We start from the raw sequence: 21,405 nt of genomic DNA, 5'->3' as shown, positions 1-21,405 counted from the left end.
GGTCTGGGGATTGGGCTGTCACTCCAGAATGTCAATCTTGTTGGTCTGGAACCAAGACATACGTTTACGAGTGTGTTTGGGGTCTTTGTCCTGTCGAAACACCAATTTAAAGGGCATTTCCTCTTCGGCATAAGTCGGCGTGATCCAAGTATTTTGATGTATTCAAACTGATCCATGACCCCTGGTATGCAATAAATTGACCCAATACCATTGTATTAGAAACATCCCCTATAGTATAATGCTTGCACCACCATGCTTCACTGTCCACACAGTTTTAATTCTGTGTTTGGGGTTTCCATTAGTCCACAAAATGTAATATTTCTCTTTAGGCCAGTCAAGGTGTTTTTTGGTAAACTGATCAACATGATCTTCCTGGAGCTGATAATTGACCGAGCCTTTGCCATTTTGGCTATTTTTCTATGCACTTGATTGGTAGGTTTCCTTTTTTTTCCCTGTGTGTTTCAGGTTTTGGATGCTTTATATGTTTTCCCCTCTCCAATCAAATTATACTCCACACTGCTATTATTTTGAATTATTTTGAATTATTTTGAACTATTCCCTTTTCTTCAATTTCTGTAAAGGAATAGTACAAATTTGATAATTTTTTCTTCATGTTTTCCTTTGGTATAGAATGGGCAATGTTCCCCACACGTTTATGGAAATAAAAGGATTCTGAGCTTTATATGACATAAGTATGCATTTATATGGTTACACATAGCATTAATAGCACTGGAAATATTTTATTTTGTAAAACCTACTTTCACAAAAGTATGCGTATCCACATCAGAAAGAACAGCCATAAAATGAATCCTGTTCAATGGGAGCAAATTGACAATTTTCTGAGGTGCCTAAATTCAGGTAAGTAGTTAGTTAGGGCTTTGCTTCACATACCAAGTTGCTATTTTTTCCCTCTGCCCTAATAAGCTGCTTGTATATTGAATTACAGTTGAATTGTGGTTAAGGTCTTTATGGAGGAATACCCACCCCAGCAAAGACTGGCAAAAACATTTTTTAAAAGGGGAATTCAGGCTTTGCAACCACCGGGACACATCCTTCAGCAATGTCCCACTGTGTATAGTGCAACACATTTAAATTTTGTTTGGATTCAAATAATAAATTGGACTCGTGAGGTTAAAAAACAAACAAAACTTTCCAAGACGGCATGCTAAAATGACAGTGCTATACATAAAAAAGAGGAACAAGTAAAAGCGAACATGGAAACTTGAACACTTCATAACATTTGTCAGTTCAAACAATTGGAAAGTAAAAAAGCCAACTCCCCCTTCCCCTACACACTGTTAAAAAATAAAATACCATTAAGAGTAAACCATACTTCTACAGTAATAAATTGTAGCTAGGAAATCTGCTCTGTAGGTGCAGGTGTAAATGGTGCAGACACGGTGGTCACAGTTCAGACTTCAGACATAATACTGGTGGAGATTCGTTGAGGAAGAGGAACCTGCAGACAACACAGCCACTGCCTAATCTATGCTGTTATATTATCATTTGGATGCTTATGTATGAATGGCAGAGTATGCAAGGCTTGTCACTGAGATGTGCAAAAAGCATTAAACACCCAGGTGGCCGAGCACCTATTTCTACTGACAATACTTTTCTGCATTGTATTGATAAATCACCCCCAGTGTTTGCTCAAATTGTTCTGCTGGGCTTCCTAATTAATTTAACTTTTTAATTTAAATTTAAAAAAAAAAATATGGGGTAGAAAAAAATGTACTCAATTTCTTAGTGTTTGTTGTGCATCTACATCCCAATGTTTGCTGCAAGTGTCAGACCAGACATGGGTAAAATCTGTTCATTGCTGTCTGTGTGAATAGACTCCATACAAGGAGACAGGACTGCAGGATGATGTGCTGGGGGTGAGATGGGGTAAGCCCTGCTTTATTTCTTCTTGGCAGCATGTAGCCTTGGTGCACTACTATGCATCTGCAATGCAGATTGACCAAGCTCACCCTTGTTTTCTGGTAGTCAAATAGTCATAAACTTTATCTTGTGTAATTCATTTAGGGCATGAATATTTCCTTTTGCTCCTAGCAATAGAGCCCCCTTCCTTGTGACCTACTCATCCCTACATTTCATACCTTTTATACCTAAGCACAAGTTGGAGGGATGGTCTTGTCCAAGAACCTAGGTTTCTGTAAGAAGCAGCTTTGGACTAAAGCTGCTTAGTGTAACAAGTTAGTTATGTTGTCTGGACAGCAGATTGGGACTCCAAAAATGTTTTGCAGGGGAATACCTTTTGAAGATGAAGAATCCAGAGCAAGATGAAGAGCACAGCAGACTTGGTTAGACTTAAGGTGAAGCCTGTCTCATTTTTTAACTGTACGGCATCAGCATCATCTAGCTCTTTCCAGTCCTGTCATTTTCCCCCTTTTATTCATTGGATTTTACCCATGAAGGGTAAAATACCTACTCATACAGACTGACACATACCCATAAAGGTGTTTTTATATTTTAATTCCTCATCCTAGGAGCCATCCCACTACTTAAATCAGACAGGAGTACTGAGGCAGAGTGCTGTGATATTTTCAGGATCTCAATGTACAGCAATCTGCTGAGGATTTATATAATATATTTTATCTATTACAAATGGATGGAATATTGGTTTTATTGACAATGTTAGAAACATTTCCCCATTTCCAAATATCTGTAAATATTTAACAGCTAGCTGTGCAAGCTTATAATAATTGTAACACAGGTCAACACAAAATTAGTTTTGATCATCAGAAACCACAGCAAACCTTTCTAAATCACTTTTTGGAGATCTGTTTTCAGTTTTTCTCTTACACGTTCAGTTCCCTACATTTTCCCTAACACGTACAGTTATGAGTACTAATATAGTTACCATTGTACGTGCAAGTATTTTGTACTGAAACGTAAGCACCATTGAAGTGAATGTTAATACATTTTTAATGTGAAGTAAAATAAGGCACACTGTGGTATAGATCTACTGAACAGTGTCAATCAGATATCATTGTTTCCTCAGAAATGCTTAGAGTATGATTTTCTTGTCTACTCCTTGTCTGTATTGTGGCGGTACAGGATCCAGCAGTAGTCAGCCATCATACTTTCATTCCAGAAACCTTGGTAGCAGTGCTCCATTAACTGAATGTCCTGGTGAAAACGTTCTCCTTGTTCGTCACTCACCATACCAAGATTTTCTTCAAAGAATTCTAGATGTGAGTGCAAGGAATGTATTTTTAATGACATGCGACAACCCACTTTCTGTATACAGGAGACTTATGGTTGCCCAGGAAATTTTCACACAGCCGCTTGAATGGCTGCTGGGAGCGATTGTTTGAAAACATCATCCTGCCAAACAGACTTGATCTGTGGCCCTGTAAATATCCCTTCCTTCATTTTTGCAGTTCTTATGTTTGGAAACTTCTCAACAAGGTACTGAAAACCCATGGAGTTTGATTTACCCATGGCCTTTACAAGGTTCTTCATCAAGCCTAACTTGATATGGAGAGGTTGCAGAAATATTTTATGCGGATCAACCAGAGGCAGAAACGTGACACTGCTTGTTCCAGGCTTATAGGTATCTCTTGGTAGCCAATCACGCTTGGCATAATGGTCTCCCGTAGATCGGCTGTCCCACAGGCATAGGAAACAGCAATATTTTGTGAATCCTCCTTGCATTCGTATCAGAAAGCCAATGACCCTGAAATCCCCACAGATGTTCCACTGGTGTGTTTTATACTGGATTGCTTCAAGTAGTACCTTCAAGTTGTCATAGGACTCCTTTAGGTTAAAGGAATTGGCAATCTGTAAACTTGGTTTGGAATTACCATTATGTAGTAAGACTGCTTTCAAGCTTCTCCTAAAGGAATCAAGGAAGATACGCCATTCAGATGCAACATGCTCTTGTGACAAACTGTAAGGAGTGCATTTATATTATGACAGTAGCACAGTTAAAATGTAGTGAGTTACATTTACACCCTTTGCAAGCAAGTGCTTCTGTTTAAGCCTTGAAGCAAGAAGTTCTGCTTTGTCTTTGGAGAGATCTAGATCACAAATGAGATCATTTAGCTCTGCTTGTTTAAAGGTCTCTGGTTCTGAATCTTCATTGGCCAAGTAGTCAGGATCAGATGATTCGGGGTTGTAACTGACTGCAACTCCAGCGCATTCCTCATCACCTTCTACAGAAGCAAGTCCATCATGAGGAGGGTACCGGAACTGGCAATGAATCATCATGGGAAACAAGCCTAATTGCAGAATCAAGGCTGGGATATACAATTTTGTGCTTTGTTTTACCTGAGAATCCACTTTTGTTGACGTGGCAAAAAATAGCAGTCGATTGGATGGTCTCGCGGTTCTCTCTACACCATTGGGATTGCAAATGGCATTGCTGCTTTACGTCGATTTAGCCAGTCACGCAGTTCGTTGGAACAACTGTTAAAGATAACATGTGGAGCCCAAGATTTATCCTTTTAAGTTCTGTGGTAGTTTGGCGACGTTGTGCTTTCGTCGTGAATAAACGACACGTGTAACAGAAACTGTCTGGATCATTAAGGCAATTTCTTAAAAAAGAAAACTTTTGTTAAATTTTGTGATATGTTAACGCTATTTATACCGAATTTCACACAATATATAATTAGCTGAATCACAAAAACTAGACATGCTAGAGAAAATATGAACATAGATTTGAAATCTGCATCAAAAATACTACATATCTCACATAAAATGATATCTGATGAAAATGACATGTTAACCTGCGTAATCAGTTGGTTAGGTAAGGCAATCCCATGTTTCCTCCCCCCAGAGAAAGGCTCAATGTTGTGAGTCCCATATGGCAACAGGGAAGGGTTAAGGGTTCAGTGCCTAATAATAGCGCATGTCTAGTAGTTCAATCATCCAGTTGGAGCGAGCTCAAAGAAATAACTATACCAACTTCCTGGATTTAAATGCCATAAGCTTTGAAGTGAGATGACTGGCATGTCATAACACTGTAAAACACAAGAGGCCACTGAGCACCTTTCTTTATATATAAAAAACCGGATGCATGTAGAAAGGTGTGGCTGGTTTATAAGCTTGACACTATAAAAAAACTATTCCCAAATGTAGTATTTACTTTAATAATTTACATTATACAAATATTATTATTTTAACAATGATTGGTATATTATGAGCCATCTTTTATTGCCATGTAAAGCAGCATGATTCACTGTTTTAATATGTAGTTTTCTCATACTTACAAAAGCTTTCACATACCTGCTGACACCATACCATTGTTCTTTTTCTGCAAACGAATAGCTTTTCTACAGCCCTGAAAAGGAACACGTCATGTAAAAATTAAAAATATATATTGGTATATTACATGTATGCAAACTTACAAACAATTGTAAATCTCCAATTTGATTTGCCTTTTCTTCATTAGAAATATCGGTCATTGGCAGGGCTAGATCTACCGTTAGGCAAAGCAGGTTTATGTAAAGGCAAACAGATGGCTTTTCCCTGTGCAGTTACCAGCCACACTCTATGTGTGCAAGGTAAAGCTTTATATGTGGGAGGCAAATGTAAATATTCTGAAAAAGGCCTTTAAATTTATATTAATTAAAGACTAAATATTAAGATTCTAAAGTTTCTAGATAATGAAAAGTTGTGAACCCCCTCATCCCCCCCCACCAGTGCTTATACCACTGGTAGCAGGTATGATTCCTGGGATACAAAATGCAAGTATAGCATCATCAGTTTGTATATAGGTCAGCGTGATTATAACATTATAGGCTCTATTTATAAAACAGGGAATTGGATATCCCTCAATCATTCCCTGGTGGATAATTTTACAAGTCCATATGTTTCAATGGCAGTAATTGATTCCCACCAGGGAATGTTTGGGTAAATGTTAAATTCCCTGTTTTATAAATAGAGCCCTATGACTTATCCCATCTAAATAATTTAAATATAAAAGAACATATGAGCTTTTCATTTGGTACACTGCTGTAATAAGAAAATCTGCTTTAAATGTTTAAACCTATAGTTTGTCATATACTGACAAAATGTTTAAAAATGTAATATTTATATATTTTTTTCAATAAAAATGCACTAAAACATAGAAGTGCGGAAGGAAAGATCACGGTTCTAAGTCAGTCTTTAGAGAGAAGTCGGAGCCATAGCCCCAGGCTTGTTACAGAACCTAAAGAAACGAATGCTGAAACATTATAAGAATGACAGAGCTGATTTATAAATAAATTATTTTATTTATGCTGTTTTTATTGATACTGTTAATAATTCATAATTAGATGATCAGATAAAGAAGTAGGTGGGTCTTCTGGGCCCCAGGACTAGGATTCAGGTCCAGGTTACTCCAGTTGTTTAGGGCTTCATGTTGTTGCTATTCTTTTTTGGGACTGTAACTACCGGTACTTTAATTTATAGTTAAAGGACTGGATAGCTAAAAATTCAGTCCTAAGTATGCAGGTGATGTAAGAGACAGACATTTGTCTGAATGTAGGAGCTATTTATAAGAAGGAAATTTTCACATAAGGCAGGGATGATTTTCACAGAGGTCAAGGTTTCCTACCCTGTAATAAAAATGAGACGCCTGCTTTCAGCCAGCAGCTGATTGAACACAATGTACACATGCCATATGCCTTGAACAGTTCCCATCTCTTCTCTCAATGTGAAAGTCTAATAAAGTCATGTGTAGAAATGATGAATGGTGTGTGGTTTATGATAGGACTGCTACTGCTCTACCCCCTCCTTCCTTTCCTTCCTCCCCACATCCAGTCTTGTGGCTTGAAGCATCTTGCAACATCCCAGGGTTTGCTTTCTCTGCACTATGTACTGGCAGTGGGTGGGAGTTAGTTCAAAACCAGAGTGCAGGACTGCAGCTGTTGCAGTCACACACAAGGAGAAGGCTGTGCTTCTTTTAACTTACATTGTTGCCTATAAGATTTGGCTCCCATTGTTATTTATGTTGCTTATATCTATATATCCGCCTGCTGGGAATTCACAAACTGAGCAGCTTGCCAAGTAAGTATCCCATAAATTCTGTTGTTCATACTTAGTCAAGGTTTATTAGCATTACTTACCCAATTAAAACATGTAGGGCAGAAGTAGTAGGTTTCGTTTAAATACATTTCTAACAAAGTCACACAGGGGGTTTTCATTGATGGGATTTCATACTACATACAAGGTGATGGTAGTGTATCTTGGTGATGCTTCCATACTGTATATCCTAGCCAGATGACTGCAGTGTTACACTCAATGAACATACATTATGTTATATAAGCTGACTCAGTTTCTCTATATGCCCTAAAATTCCAATATAAACATTAGAAGGTATTTAGCATTGAATGATATTGCACTTAGCAAAAAACCTAAAGGCAAGGAGACTTATTAAAGCAAATATTGTTCAGGGCATTGTGCATGCCTCATAACTCCAGCTCATGTTCAAGGCATTTTGTTCCCCTTAAAGAACTTTGTAGGAGAACTAAGGTTAGGAATGCTTTCACATACATCTATTTTACATAAACATGTATTGGTTAGGATGTGGGATGTCTGCAGAGGTGCACTTATAGCTTGGGTCATCTAATGATCATCTCATGTCTGCTGAACATAAACAACACACAGGAATGCTGCTGGGGCTTACTACATGGCTCCTTTATGGGGGGTTGCATGTCACTACTATGAAGCATTTCAAACATATGTTTTTTTCTAGATTAGCCCTTTTATATCATCAGATCTTAAAGGTGACCATAGTTTTCTCAACCTTTGTAAATAAACTCATTAAAATATGGATAACAGAAGTTGCAAGTAGTTTATTTCCTTACCAGCTGCAGGGCCATGTGCTGTGATCACTAACATACAGTATGCTCAGCATTTATAGAAAGCAGCATTTGTTCTTAGTTTTGTCATGTCTGTGTAATACTAATATACCTGACATGCCCTGATACAGTTTCAGGGAGATCTATCTAAAAGACCTGGAACATGGGAGAATACATCTCTGGTATCACATTTTATGTACAGTCTATGGAGAGATTCACAACAGAAATGTAAATTCAAGCTTGATAGAGTACATCATAAACCCAATCCTGAGTTATATGGGGCTGCATTTTCTGACCTCCCTTTAGTCACCCCTCTGGCCTTTGTCCTTCTGTGTCACAGACCTAAAATATAAATAGTACAAACAAAAGTCAGGTAAATGTCAGAATATCATCACTGGTGGTGGTTAGAGACTGAAGGCAGCAACATGACATCCAGAGAACATACATGTATAGAAGGAGAGGCCAGCAATGGTGGCCTACTTACTTCTCCCATGACAGAAGTCCTATAAACTGTGTTACCTAGCTACACCTGCCATTGTAAATGACCCCATTCCCCTTATCATACATTATAGGCTCAGTATAATTCATACGGCCCTTTCTTGTGCTTTTTAGCTTTTATTGCAATGGCTGTTACAGCAAATTTTATAAAATTTCCTCTCATTGTTCCTCATCCCATTACACTGAGACAAAAGGTGATGGTAATGCAACATTTTACAGTGAAGAGGTGACGGTAAATAGTGACAACATTCTAGGGGCCGAGTCATACTGGTGTATTCTGGAAATCTGGTGGAATCTTCAATGCCAATAATTGATTCCCACCAGGGAATGTTTTATAAATAGAACCCAATATGTGTGTCAGTCATTTTGACTGGCACCACAGGCCTGACACACTGCAGAACGTTACAATACATAAACATGCCCCGTGGTGAACTGGTTAGGAAAATATATTGTGTGTAAGTTTATTTTTCCATTCTAGTGCATTGAAAGGCCATAATGGGCAATGTGTGTGACTGAGTCAGAATGGGCTCTTTAGAAAGGAATTTCCCTTTACTTTAAAGAGAATTCTTGTCTCTTTTTTATATCTGCCTAACAGTAAAAAAGAGTAGTAACCCTTGTAAAGCTTTTCATGTTGTTCATGAATACACCTTAATTCCTGTCATTGGCTGCTCTAGGCGCATGTGTCCGGCAGGTGGCGCCAGTCCCCAGCGCCATATTCCAGGGAGATGAGCAGGCAGGCAGTGAGGGAGAGCAGATTGCAGCTGCCGCTCGATGCCGTCACACGCAGCCCACTGAATGTTCGCACTGCCTGGCGGGCATTGTCACTGCCTGACTGTTAATGATTCCCTTTCAGGTCCTGCTCTCACATTGGCTCCTCGTACTGAAGCGCTCCCATAGCTCGCTAGGCAGAGCGGCTTGTCATCGCTTGCTTTTGTCTCCGGCGGCAGCGAGGAGGATGTTGGAGAGCAGCTGCAAGGTGGTGAAAGAAGGACTTCTGGAGAAGAGGAGCGACGGCTTGCTGCAGCTGTGGAAGAAGAAGCGGTGCCTGCTGACAGAGGAAGGGCTGCTCCTCATCCCCCCCAAACAGCTGGAGCAGCCGGCACACAGCTCCCCGGAGCCCGCCCGCATCAAGGAGCTGCACTTCTCCAACATGAAGACGGTGGATTGTGTGGAGAGGAAAGGCAAATACGTCTATTTCACCGTGGTCATGGCAGAGGGCAGGGAGATTGATTTTCGGTGCCCGCAGGACGAGGGCTGGAATGCAGAGATCACATTGCAGATGGTGCAATATAAAAACAGACAAGCCATCCTAGCCGTCAAATCCACCCGACAGAAACAGCAACATCTGGTCCAGCAGCATGGACACCGCATCAGAAGCACCTCCAACTCAGCATAGTCCCAGCATCAGCACCAGATTCCAGGTACACCTACCAACCTATCTTACCCACCTATCCACCCACCTACCCTCACTGGGCACATTCTATTCTCTATACAAATATGTCATTTATAGTTCTAGGAGTTACATCAAACTAGGATCAGACAGTGGTGTTTGGGGAATGTAGGACAGAACTATGTTATGTCATAGAAAGTGAATGTTGCTGTTACTTTTGCTTTCACACAATTATATAATAGTAAATCTGATCCTGGACTGATTGGGATTCCTCTGGGATGTATGGGGGGAATCAATGAGAGCCCAGGCCAGTTTTTTAAACTTTTTTTTTTAACATGGGGTAACCCTTAAACCCCTAAACCCTTAAATAACTTTCAGGTATTGGGGAACACTCTCTATAATTATTATATCCATAGCTCCCAGTACATTAGTGTGGTGGTCAGTGGGAAGAATGTCACTCTTACAAATAGCCAAAATAATCATTGCTAGCAATTAAACTGACCTGAGAGACATTCATTGTTCATGGAACATCTAGCAATCTCTGCAGGATCCCTAGGGGTTCCATGGCTTCCTGGTTGGGAAACTCTGCCTAATAGTATGGCAGGTGACCTAAAAAGAAGGTTGGATTACTAAAGAAGTAAAAGCTCTTCATTTAATAATGTGTGATAGTAAATCAAATGAATCTACATTCACTCTAAATACCCTATTATGTCTAAGGGAAATAAAGAAACAGGAATCTTCATGATCCAAGAACATGATTGGCTGAGAGAAGTGACCACAACTGTACCTAACTTACTAGTCATCAGCCTCTACTTCTGAATTAATCCACTCCTGAATCTTCCAGTATCTTGTGTTGCCATATATATATATACGTATATGTACAGTGTTCTCCCAGCCCCTGTTAGCATGTATGTATATATATATATCTTATGAAGAACCCTTTTTAGAGAAGCTAGACATTGGTATAAAATTTTAGACTGATCACAAGTTGAATTAACTTTTCATTGTACTGTAGATGAAAGAGAATTTCTGTTGTGTTCCAATGAGAAGCAGACATTACTATGAAAAGAAAGCAGCCTAGCTTTACATAACAGAATATTCAGACCAGAATATTTCTTGCTATGCTATATTCTTTTATATTTCTTTTATCAGAACATGCTAGTAATAATCTGTAAAATTGTTTCCTGAGTGGCCCTCAGGTAACCAGTGAGTCTGGTTGTCTTCCATTCTTTTATCATTATTGATGATCATCCAGAGGAAGAACTGATCTGTGTGAAATGAAGAATCCATAGTGCAGACTAATGTGTGTTCAGAGGATCTGTAAATGGCTGGACTTTGGCTTACCACAGACATAACACATAAATCTTTATAAAAAAGGACAGCCCACCTACTCACTGTGACTTATCCTCCTTACAATCCCCTAATTGTTTTGGTTTGCCCGTGAAAGCGCTTTATGGAAAACATTTGTTAGCTCCATTTTGTCTCCTCCCCATTGATATTGCATCCTGGGAGAAAGCATTAAAGGCCACTTGTTGCCCCCATACCCAGGGGAGGGTAGCCAAGGGAGTATCCGTACCTCTCACTTTGCTTATTGGCATAAAATCAGATTTGAACCCAATCACAGAGTTTTCACATTATAGTGCAAATTCTTAAGTTAAATGGTCAGCTTTTAATACAATATTACTTTTGAGTCCCACCATGAAGGTCCGTGCTAAGGAAGTTCCTTTTTAGGGTGGCAAGTAGAGATGGTCAATGAGATGTATATTTTATGCAAACTGTGGTGACTTAAAACTAAACCGTTTTTATTGGCTCAGTTTCAAGTCAGTGACATTTGCACAAAATTTGCATGTGATTTGCAGAACATTTTAATATTCTTCATTACATTGACTATCTCTACTTCCAATGCATCTACATCCTAAATCAGTAGTGTTTGTATATAGGAAAGTGTACAGGTCTGGTGAGCACTGCTTTATGATTGCAGCTAGTCTTACACCAGGTAGGAAAACTGCCTAGGCACAACTTTTTACCTGATAATCTCTAATCATTAAAGGGTTAGAAAGCAGATTAATAAAAATCAGTAACATGACATTGCAGAGTCTTGAAGTATGTGGCTGAATTCCAGCAAACGTTTAAAGGTTATTTCCTTATACCCTCAAAAGAGAAACATTTTTTGCTATTAAGCTGGCAGTTATTGATCACAAGCTGAGGGAAGGGGCATTTGAAGTTGTCGAAATAATATTTTTACTCCACAGGCAAAATGCTGATGTATTTCCAGAAACTCACATAGTGAAAAATCATACAAGTTTAGAGAGCTGCTACATATCAAATCATTTATGGATGGAATAAGTCACTGCAAATGGTGCAGGCTTCTGATAGGTGACACATTCTATTTAATAGCAGTAGACATGAATAAAATAGGAAGTTTTTATTTCTTCAATATTTCAAAAAAAGAGAGAAGAATGAAGTGAAAATGTTTCCATTTTGGCAGGATGTAGATCTAGAATTCTGAGAATCATGGAAACTGCTTCCAGTTATTCCAGATCAGCCCAAAAATGTCTCCTCATTGGCTGCATTCATTTACATTTTTACAGAAAGCTTTTTAAAGTAAAAGAAAAATGTAAAGCTTTGGTTCAGCAAATAAAAACCAAGAAAATGAAGAAAAAACAAAATGTTCATCAAAACACATTTTTAAATATGGAGAGAAGAAAGTAGTTTTTTTCTCAAGCAAATACCAATACAGCTGTGTTCCAGGTCCCAGTTTTCATGGAGCCTTATCTGGGAATGGACAGCACAGAGGTAATTAACACATTACACTTATACCCCCCCCCCCCCCCCCGCCATGCTGTCCTCTCCATAGATAACTCATAACTTTATTATAAAGGTCTATCAGCATGGACCTTAGCACTAAAGTCTACTGAATGTGGGCTGTGCAGGAGAGGGGGACATACATGATTTTAAAGTCCAACTCCAAATTGCTGTATAACTAAGGGCCCTTTCCTACCTGCAGCTGAAAACTAGGCAGTCCCAGAATATAGCAAACAGCACTGCATGTAAGACATCTGCATACCTTTCTAGAACCATGCCATGATCAGCTGTAGCCACATCCAAAATTTGGTTCTTATACACTCTATTAACTTAAAAGGCAGAGGTCGGGAACTTAGTTAAGCCTGCTGCAGAACGCTGAGGATCACTGCTGCTTTGAAATGGCAATTATTCTTCAATGAATAGGCCTGTGTGAGTAAAGAAGACAGAAAACCGCTTCCATTGCAAAGTTTATCCTATTAGTAGAACTGTCCACCACAGACTCATTGATATCCGATTCATCACTGATCTTCTTTTAAGGTTAAATTGTCCTTCCAGTTGGGCTTTAAAATGAGGAAACAAAGTCTCTGTGGAACTGCTGTTTAGGTTATTGCAAAAACAATCAGCAATGGGAGGAGGAACAGAGGCAGGGTTATTTTTAGGGCAAGTGCGGCAAATACACCCCTATTTTGAAGGTATGTTGAGTAAACTACATTGACATTGTGTCTTAGCATTAGTAGGTCAGTTATTGATTTTGTATGTCGTCTTACCGGCTATCTCATTCTCATGGAGTATGTAGTTCTCGAGCAAGTGGAAGTATTCTGTTTTACTTCCCCAATTCTCCCTATTGTATCTGCTCTCATGTCAAGTCAAAGCTGAAGATGAATGGCTCATTTAGTATTTTCCTTGATCTTTAAAGGTAGAGGAAGTTGTAAACAGGCATTGGATAGCTTGCAATGTTTCTACCAATTTCATGGTGTTTGTTAAATATTAACTACCCTCTCATTCTATGTTAGAAATACTGCAGACAAACTACCAAGTATTGACTAACAGATAACTTTATATACTATATACTATATACATTTACACATTGATAAGCCTGCAGCCTATAAAAATAATAAAGAAAAGCCAGTGCTCAACCCAGAAATTTTTTTAAGCCGGGTGGGAAGAAATTGTAGGTGGGTGGCAGCCCCTGTATTGTGACCAAACTCTTTAGTAACCACCCAAAAACAGCCGAGTGGGTGCTGAAAAGTGCCGGGTGGTGCACCCAGCTAAATGGGCCTGGGGAGAACCCTGAAAGCGTTGTTCATAACAGAAGGAAGTGTCGTTAGTACTTCCAAAAGATGTCAGATAAAACTGGTTGTATGTATGGATAGAGCCTGGAGGCCAAAAGAGAGACCAAAAAGATATCCCTGATGGGTGCCCAATACTTGTATGCAAACAGTGTTTATTAGCTTTTTTTAACATACCCTGCCAACTTGGCAAGGTGACAAGTTCTTCTTAAAACCTAACTCCAAAGCCAGTTCTACTTATCTTTGAAATGGTTTCCCACTGCTCTTCCTTCCATCAGAGCCACCACAAAATACTTGGTGCTATCAAGAATGAGTAGTAGAATGGTATTGTTCCTAGTGGCCATTTGTTAGGTGTGAGGGAAGTAACTCCATGGCTCCATAGCAGCTCTAATACTTGTTTTTTTCCATTGGCTGAGATGGAGCAATGAGCAGGGAGGGAGCCATGCAAAGGTCGGTATAGTCATATAGTCATTATGCTCTGAATACAAGCTATACTTCACAACTTCTAAAAATATTGCTAAAATTTTAAAATATTAATGTTGACAGATTTAAATGTTGACATTGAAAAGGTCTTCATCCTCACTTCTAAAATCCAGCAACACATTTAAAAAAAAATTTCTCTTTCTCTTTAGTGGTTCACTCAGCATAATGGAGAATGCAGACCTGTAAACCCATATAGATGCTTAGTAATTGTTGCTGGGAACAATTGTTAGTGATCATTTCCAGTCAAAGTAAAGCTATGTGCAGACAGCTGCAACCCCTCTGCGTCCTTCCAGTTAGAAAACAACAGCAGCCGTTTGTGTTCGTCATTTAGTCCCCACCACAGTAGAACGCTATACAACATTCAGGGCAGATGTATAGTTGGCGCTTGATTTTTGCAGGTGAACACAAATGTTTCTCCCAGGTGAGGAAAATTTCAGTTTTACACTGTTTACATCCCTAAAGCTTGATGGTTATCTAGGATAATCCTCCACATTGCAGGAATCTGACATCTCACTTTAAATACTCACTTCAACATTTACTGTTTAATGGTCTCTAAACTCTGCTCAGAACGCTTGTCTCATCCTTTGGAAGTCACAGCTGAGACTGAATAGCTAATTCCATCTTTCTAAATGTCCTTTTAAAGAAAGAAAGAAGAGGTTGTAAATTATTACATGCCATTTTTAGCTCTGACCCATGGTGATTGTTGAAGGGAATTTACAGGACTTCAAACTAAAAATTCCACATTTTGAAAACATTTTTTTATTATATGCAGATGTTAATTGTTCCCGATAAAATACAAAGGTAAAGAGTCCATATTCTAGAACTCCAGCCAAACTTAGCTTTAGATAGAATGGGGAAGGTTTAGAAATTCCTGTTCTGCCTTCTTACACCAACAAATGTGCTCTGCTAGTCAAGTGAGGTGTCAAATTAAAAGCACAAAAGAGGGTGTTAAATGGTGGGAGGGGATTACTTTTGCCGGAAAAGCCAAGATTTGATAAAATCTGGCTGCATGTAATTTTCTATTTACTTATTATTTTTATATGCAGATTTCATGGTTTATGTGTTCCATGCTTTGGTTATTAGTTTAGTATTATCACTAGTTTTGTTTAAGGACTTATAATACTTTTTATGTTGCAAAATCAATATTTTAAAGTGTATGTGGCCCCGCAAAACAAAAAAAAAAACCTTCATGGCACTATCACTAGGCATTGATTTCTTGAAAGTAGAAAATGTAAAGTATTGAAAGTTACTAAATAATATTATTACAATGTATCTAAATGTATAAAATGTATCAGACAGTGGGCTGTCTGAGGAGATTGTGTTGAGCAGGTGACATCAGTGGTGTGTAGAATTGCCTGGTGACCAGCTCAGTTGTCACAATCACTAAAGAGAGAATTCCAGACCTTAGATGGCAAACTGCAATTACTGTTCTTTTTCAGTTTCCTTTTTATTTGAGAAAATGGGGAAAGCCAGAGGAGGGCTACTGGTTCAGGTGGACCATTCAGGGAAAATATTCACCCCAGGAGACAAGGCATTCAGGGTGACCCATGTGTGTACTTTGCACTGTATTTTTTTTACACTGGACTTTGCATTTGATGGTTGTACTGTGTTCCCTGCACTGGTTTGGGTTACCACAGGTCCCAACATGGCTGCCAATTTAAGGCCTGAGGAGCAAGCTGGTGCCACACATTTTAATCACACAAACCATGTTTAAGGACAAAGACCCACTTTGATTCATGGCCAGGAAAACAACCAAAGAAAAGTGACATGCCAGGGTGCAATGGTATTCTACATTGAAGTCTATGTTGAACAGCTAGGGTGTTGAAATGGTGAAGACCAGTGGATTCTAAATTTTTCTACAGGGTCATTATCAGTAGCTTGGATTTCTTCCATGTTATATATTATGCCAAAAGTAAGAAAGTAAAGTAAGAAGTTCTTGAATATGATCTCCTAATGTTTGTTTACTTTAAAACTTGTCACTAATAGCTATATCTCTCTCTTTTTCAGGTTGAATAAAGATGCACTTTACTTGGTACAAGAAGTCCTTTTTTGTTGTTTTATCCATCACATACATTCAGAAAGTTGGGTATTACAATGCTGAACTGTGGACATCTGCTGCGGCTTGAAGGTCTGCAGCCATTCATGGACCATGGGATGCTAGGACATACTGTACTATCATATTTTGCAATGTATTTATTTCTTCCTTCATTTAAACTACCAAATACGACTGCCTATAAGGATCGGTGCAAAATAATGCTGCCTACATTCATATTTTGCCTGATTTTTTTTTCTTTTATGAAGTGTTAATGTTTTATAACACTGAAGGAGGCACAGGGGAGGTTTTATTTCTTTTGCCTTCTGTACCATGAAGAATGCCAACATTTTATGCTGAGCTCCACACCTAATATTAAACCATATGAAAAATTTACTTTTTACAGTTGTGCAAACTTGCAAGACAGAATTTCAAGCGTGATACAAATCTAGCACAGGATGAAAATCAAATAAGGAGTTCTGATGGTTCTGTTTGGTCAGGCAAATCATTTCCATTTCATGTTGTCTGTCTCTGTGTTGTCCGGAGGATTTGCTACTTTTAGTCACTGTCTCTGCAGTCACCTTGTGGCATCTATTAGCCCCCAAAGAGCCTGAAAGACCTTCATGCATAAAGACTTTTGATTCATTGATGGTTGTTTATTCTTCCTCAGTCAAATTCACCTTTGAAATCATGAAGCCTTTATTTTAAATTGCAAGGGAAATGGGAAAGCAAACATGAACACATAGGTTGTAGCTGAATGGTAATACAATACGCATTCTTAATCAGAGCGGTCAGCTTCATTTGAAGGAGTACATTGCTGTTTGTATATAAATGCTGTATAAAATGCTGTTACTGTATGCTTTTAAGCATTGTTCATATAATGAGTGGTAAAGCTTGTTAAATAAAGTGCTTTATGTAATCTGACTCCCACTAGATAAAGGGAATTGGGGGGGGGGGGGGTGAGATTGTAAAAATGTCTTGTCTTTAGATTGTTGGTCACCAATGTCACCAACAATCAATATCATGCCTTAGGATTGTATTACTGATTCATTCAGAAAGGTAAAATACTGTTTTATGGCTGTATACTTGTAATAGGGATCTCAGTTCTAAACAAGAAACATTTCGGTAGACTGTACTTTTAGAGCTATCCATATCTCATGTTAACAATTTTCTTTCGGTTTTGAATGGTTTTATTATTTCACATTGTAAATGAGCTGACCTCCTATCCCTAACAGCAAGAGTAATTTGTTCTTTATGTTTTTCCTTGATCATTGGGTATCAGTAGATTCCATGCTGTTTTTCTGTTAATTCCCAATGTTGTAACTTGATTGACCGATGAGGCATGGGAAACATGGCTGTTACTGGTTATTAGGATCAAAGCTGTTTATGCCTCTTTTAAGCCTTCTTTGTTCCAAACTGCCTAAGACATGGCCACACACATGCCCTTTTTTTATGTCATTTTCATCCATGGAAAATCCACAAATCGAACCAAAATTTACAAGATTTTTTTTTCCTATTTGATTTCTTATTGTTTTTGTGATGCCTAAAAAACATTATTAACTAGTAACAAAAATTGTTAGTTGTTTTTTTGGCATTTCAGTTTTAATGCATAATGAATTCATTGATAATTATGATGTTGTATGTAGGCTCAGTAACTAGCATAATAGAAGTCTTTAAATGTCAACTGCTGGGCTAGGTTCCTTCATGGTGTAATGATTTAGAGTGTAGTATATAAAAAAAGAATTATGAATGAATTATTTCTCATTGTGGTAAAACCAAAGTATCTCTAGCTTATATAATAAAAGGCAGGGTAGGGAGGGAGTAAATTAGGGTATAGAATTTACTGAGTAAGGCGGTCTGGTGTCCTGTGAACTTAGTATAAGGTGCTCTTACAGAACTTCATAAAATTGTTTTAGAATTACCTGACCTTTATTAGACAGCACATGTAACCAATAATAAATGAAAATCCATACGTCATGATTTTACCTACAGGAGTGATATACTGATTCTTTATGGTACATGTAGGCAAGAAGAAAAACCTCTGTCAGCCATGACCAATCAGGGGCCAGGTAAACAAAAAAAGATGTTTTATGTTACATTCTTAAATGGATACTATTTAGTACTTCTTGGTGCAGAATGTGGAAAAACTTTGTTTTCTTCACTAGTATCTTTCTAATTACATTGATAACCGAGTCTCATTTAATGAGACTTTACAAAGCTATTATAAAACAGACATCAGCTATAAATACCATCTTTGATTCAGTTCATTAGTCATAGCAACATGTTTCCCAAATCCTCCTACTACTACTTCAACCTCAAAAGCATTTTAATAAGTGCAGTCTGGACAACTTGGCTTCAAATTAATTAGAAAAGCAATACCTCCTGCCTGCCATACAGACAGATAATTGGGCAAGCCAGATTAATGCCGTACAATGTGGTAATGATTCCTCACAAATCCTAATAGATTTATTGGAATTTACACAATTGCATAGATATTGATATTTTTATAAAATGTCTATGTTAATTAATGTTCATTCATAGAGGAACTTTGCATTCTCTGTAAAAAAAGGTTATTATTACATATAAAACTGCTACACAAGTCATTTTGTAATATTTCAAATTAAAATTACATTTTTTGCTGTATTTCCATACACCCCTGATGAAAATCTAATTCCTGTTTGATTGCATCACAGCTTTTCCCAAAAGGTTTTACCTAAATGCAAGTCAAATCTAAAGGCACCCCCTGCAATATGAATTTAGGTTTTTGTATCTTCAGCAAAGTTTGATATTATTCTTGCATTAGGAGGGTGTTAACATCTAGAAGGGGTTGATATGTATTCATTAAAGATGGAGTTACACTTATAGGAAATCTATACCGAGAATACCCTGTAGGTCACCATTTCTTACCTATTCCTAAATATGTTAGTTGACTGGCAGTAATAATGATCCTTTGATCAAGTGAAATCAGAAATCATGGTGCATGGTGGTGATGTACATGACTGATAGAGATATTAATCTATTACACTGGCTGTGCACCCATCAATAAATACAGCCAACTAAATTAGCAGTTTTGGCCATGTGAATAAGCACCAGAGGAGCTTGGAGCAACATTTTTGTTACCGTATTATTTATCCAACCATAGCTTTAGGTTACAATTTAATGTAAGGTGCGTTTAAATTTAGTTTTGTTTCTCTGTTGCTTTGGTTTCCAAATCCTTAGTCTATTAATTTCACCTTTTTTTTCCAGTTTGGAGTAAATATGCTGTGGGATGGAAAGTACAGTCCTAGAACCGGAAAATGACCAAAGCCAATACACAACATTTATACAGTATATCCAAATAAATAAAGAATAACATAGAAATATCTTATAATTTAAAACACTCCAGTGCACAAACAGAAATGGGTGGTTTTGTTGCCATATTTTACACCATGTGTAATATTTATTTTTCAGTAAACATACAGATTTATTCAGTAAGGGAGCAAAGAATCATCATAGTGTGAAAAGCAGTACCCCCTAGCACCAGCCCAAATTTTTTGTTAATAAGACTAATATTTGACTGGTTTTCATAGGTTATTATACTTTATAATTCATCTTTGCTGTTTGCATTGCTTTGGTAAAACAAAGCTGTCATTTCTGTGTATTGCAGCACTTATGATCATCACATACACAAAACATGTTGTCAATGATATCATATCATTTTTTTTAATAAACTATCATTAAGCTGCTTGTGGAAAGATCTTGAATAAGAACTCTAAATAACGCACATTAGTAATAGATATGTGTCTTAAATGTCGATGTGTTGTATGTTTTTGTTAATACTGACATAGTTGACATCCAGTTCTTCCAGTAACAGGATGAAGGAATAAATACTGCTACATGGAAACATGAATAGATTTCACTTGTTAGTTACATAAAGCTACATTTTTTTTATTTTGACTTTTCTATAGTGTCAGTTTTTTTGTACATAGAAGTTTGGATCATTGAGTGCCATCATTTTATTTTCCTTTCTTTATGATTGTGTGTGTGTGTGTTTTTATTACTTTGAATGTGCAAGATTCCTCTGCTTATCGATTTTTATTTACATGTTGCCATAAACTAGTGTAAAAAATAAAGGTGTAAATGTGTAAATTATGTTATGGAGTCTTTTAATATACAAAAGTTATAGCGTAACATTAGCTAAAAAATCAGAAATGCATATACGAGTAGTGTGCCCGACCAGACTGCATACAATCCATTCATTGGTAGCTGTTCAGTAGCAGAGCTTCAGCTATATTATAGGCTTGGTGATTTCACAATCTTATGATATAGCAAAAGTCCCAAAATAATCAAAACATACCAAACATCCAGTGAACAGTGAGCCATTCAGAACTTTTGAATAAAGAAAGGGCAGAATTTCTTTATAACGCATATTTTCCAGTGACGTTCTTGCTACTGGCTTGTCGCAGTGTTATGAAGAATGTGCTCATGCACTCCATCAGCGCTGATGTCACCTACAACAGAATCAAGTTTCAAAGCTGGCTTTCATTTCTTACATCTACTTAAATTCTCTCTTCAGTGCGTGCCTTCGATATAATAATCCATTTATAGAAGTAATGATATTAGTGGCAAGCCAGACAGCTATTCCAACTAATGTTAAAATAACAGCCAAGACAGCAAATCCTCCCATAGACAATCTGTTAGGGAACATATTATTCTGTGTTCTTACTCTGATGAGTATTCGATATTTATGGCCCGGGGGTTTCCATACCATTTAAGGAACAGAATTATAAAGTCTAATTGGGAATGAATCATCAAACACAACATGTGTTATAAAATGTATTCTGTAGTGAGTGGTGTAAAATCACGAATTCTGGAAACAGAAGGGGTTCTAAGTTATTGCAGCATAAAAGTCATATTGGATCATTTGATATATTAACGTGATATGACTCGTTCTGTTCTTTCGTTTAGTTCACAATATGTAAATTAGAATGACACGAAAGTCGAACACACAAATTGTTCCTTAGGGTTGTCATCATTCACCAAAAGCTTCAATACTGTTAGCAGGGGACAGTCACGTTTCATTTTTCTCTGTCCAAATAGTTACCATATTATCAGTGAGAAATGATTTATTTTTTGAAG

General features: G+C 37.7%; 1 protein-coding gene across 2 annotated transcripts; it reads left to right on the top strand.

Annotated features, from left to right (window-relative positions):
* Positions 1 to 6,844: 6,844 nt before the first annotated feature.
* Positions 6,845 to 20,415, top strand: PHLDA1 (pleckstrin homology like domain family A member 1). 2 transcript variants are annotated; one of them, XM_072401387.1, is made up of 3 exons: positions 6,845 to 6,996; positions 9,142 to 9,709; positions 16,263 to 20,415. In XM_072401387.1, the coding sequence occupies exon 2, from the start codon at positions 9,244 to 9,246 to the stop codon at positions 9,682 to 9,684; it is 441 nt and encodes a 146-aa protein (XP_072257488.1). In that variant the 5' UTR covers positions 6,845 to 6,996; positions 9,142 to 9,243; the 3' UTR covers positions 9,685 to 9,709; positions 16,263 to 20,415. The 2 variants fall into 2 exon arrangements, with proteins under 2 accessions (XP_072257488.1, XP_072257486.1); XM_072401385.1 differs by lacking the exon at positions 6,845 to 6,996 and having other exon boundaries at positions 9,026 to 9,709.
* The last annotated feature ends 990 nt before the right edge of the window (positions 20,416 to 21,405 follow it).

Source organism: Pyxicephalus adspersus, chromosome 2 (genome assembly GCF_032062135.1).
Source record: "Pyxicephalus adspersus chromosome 2, UCB_Pads_2.0, whole genome shotgun sequence".
Lineage (NCBI taxonomy): Eukaryota > Metazoa > Chordata > Amphibia > Anura > Pyxicephalidae > Pyxicephalus > Pyxicephalus adspersus.
Note: the sequence above shows the minus strand (reverse complement) of the source record. Positions and strands in the feature narration are given on the sequence as shown.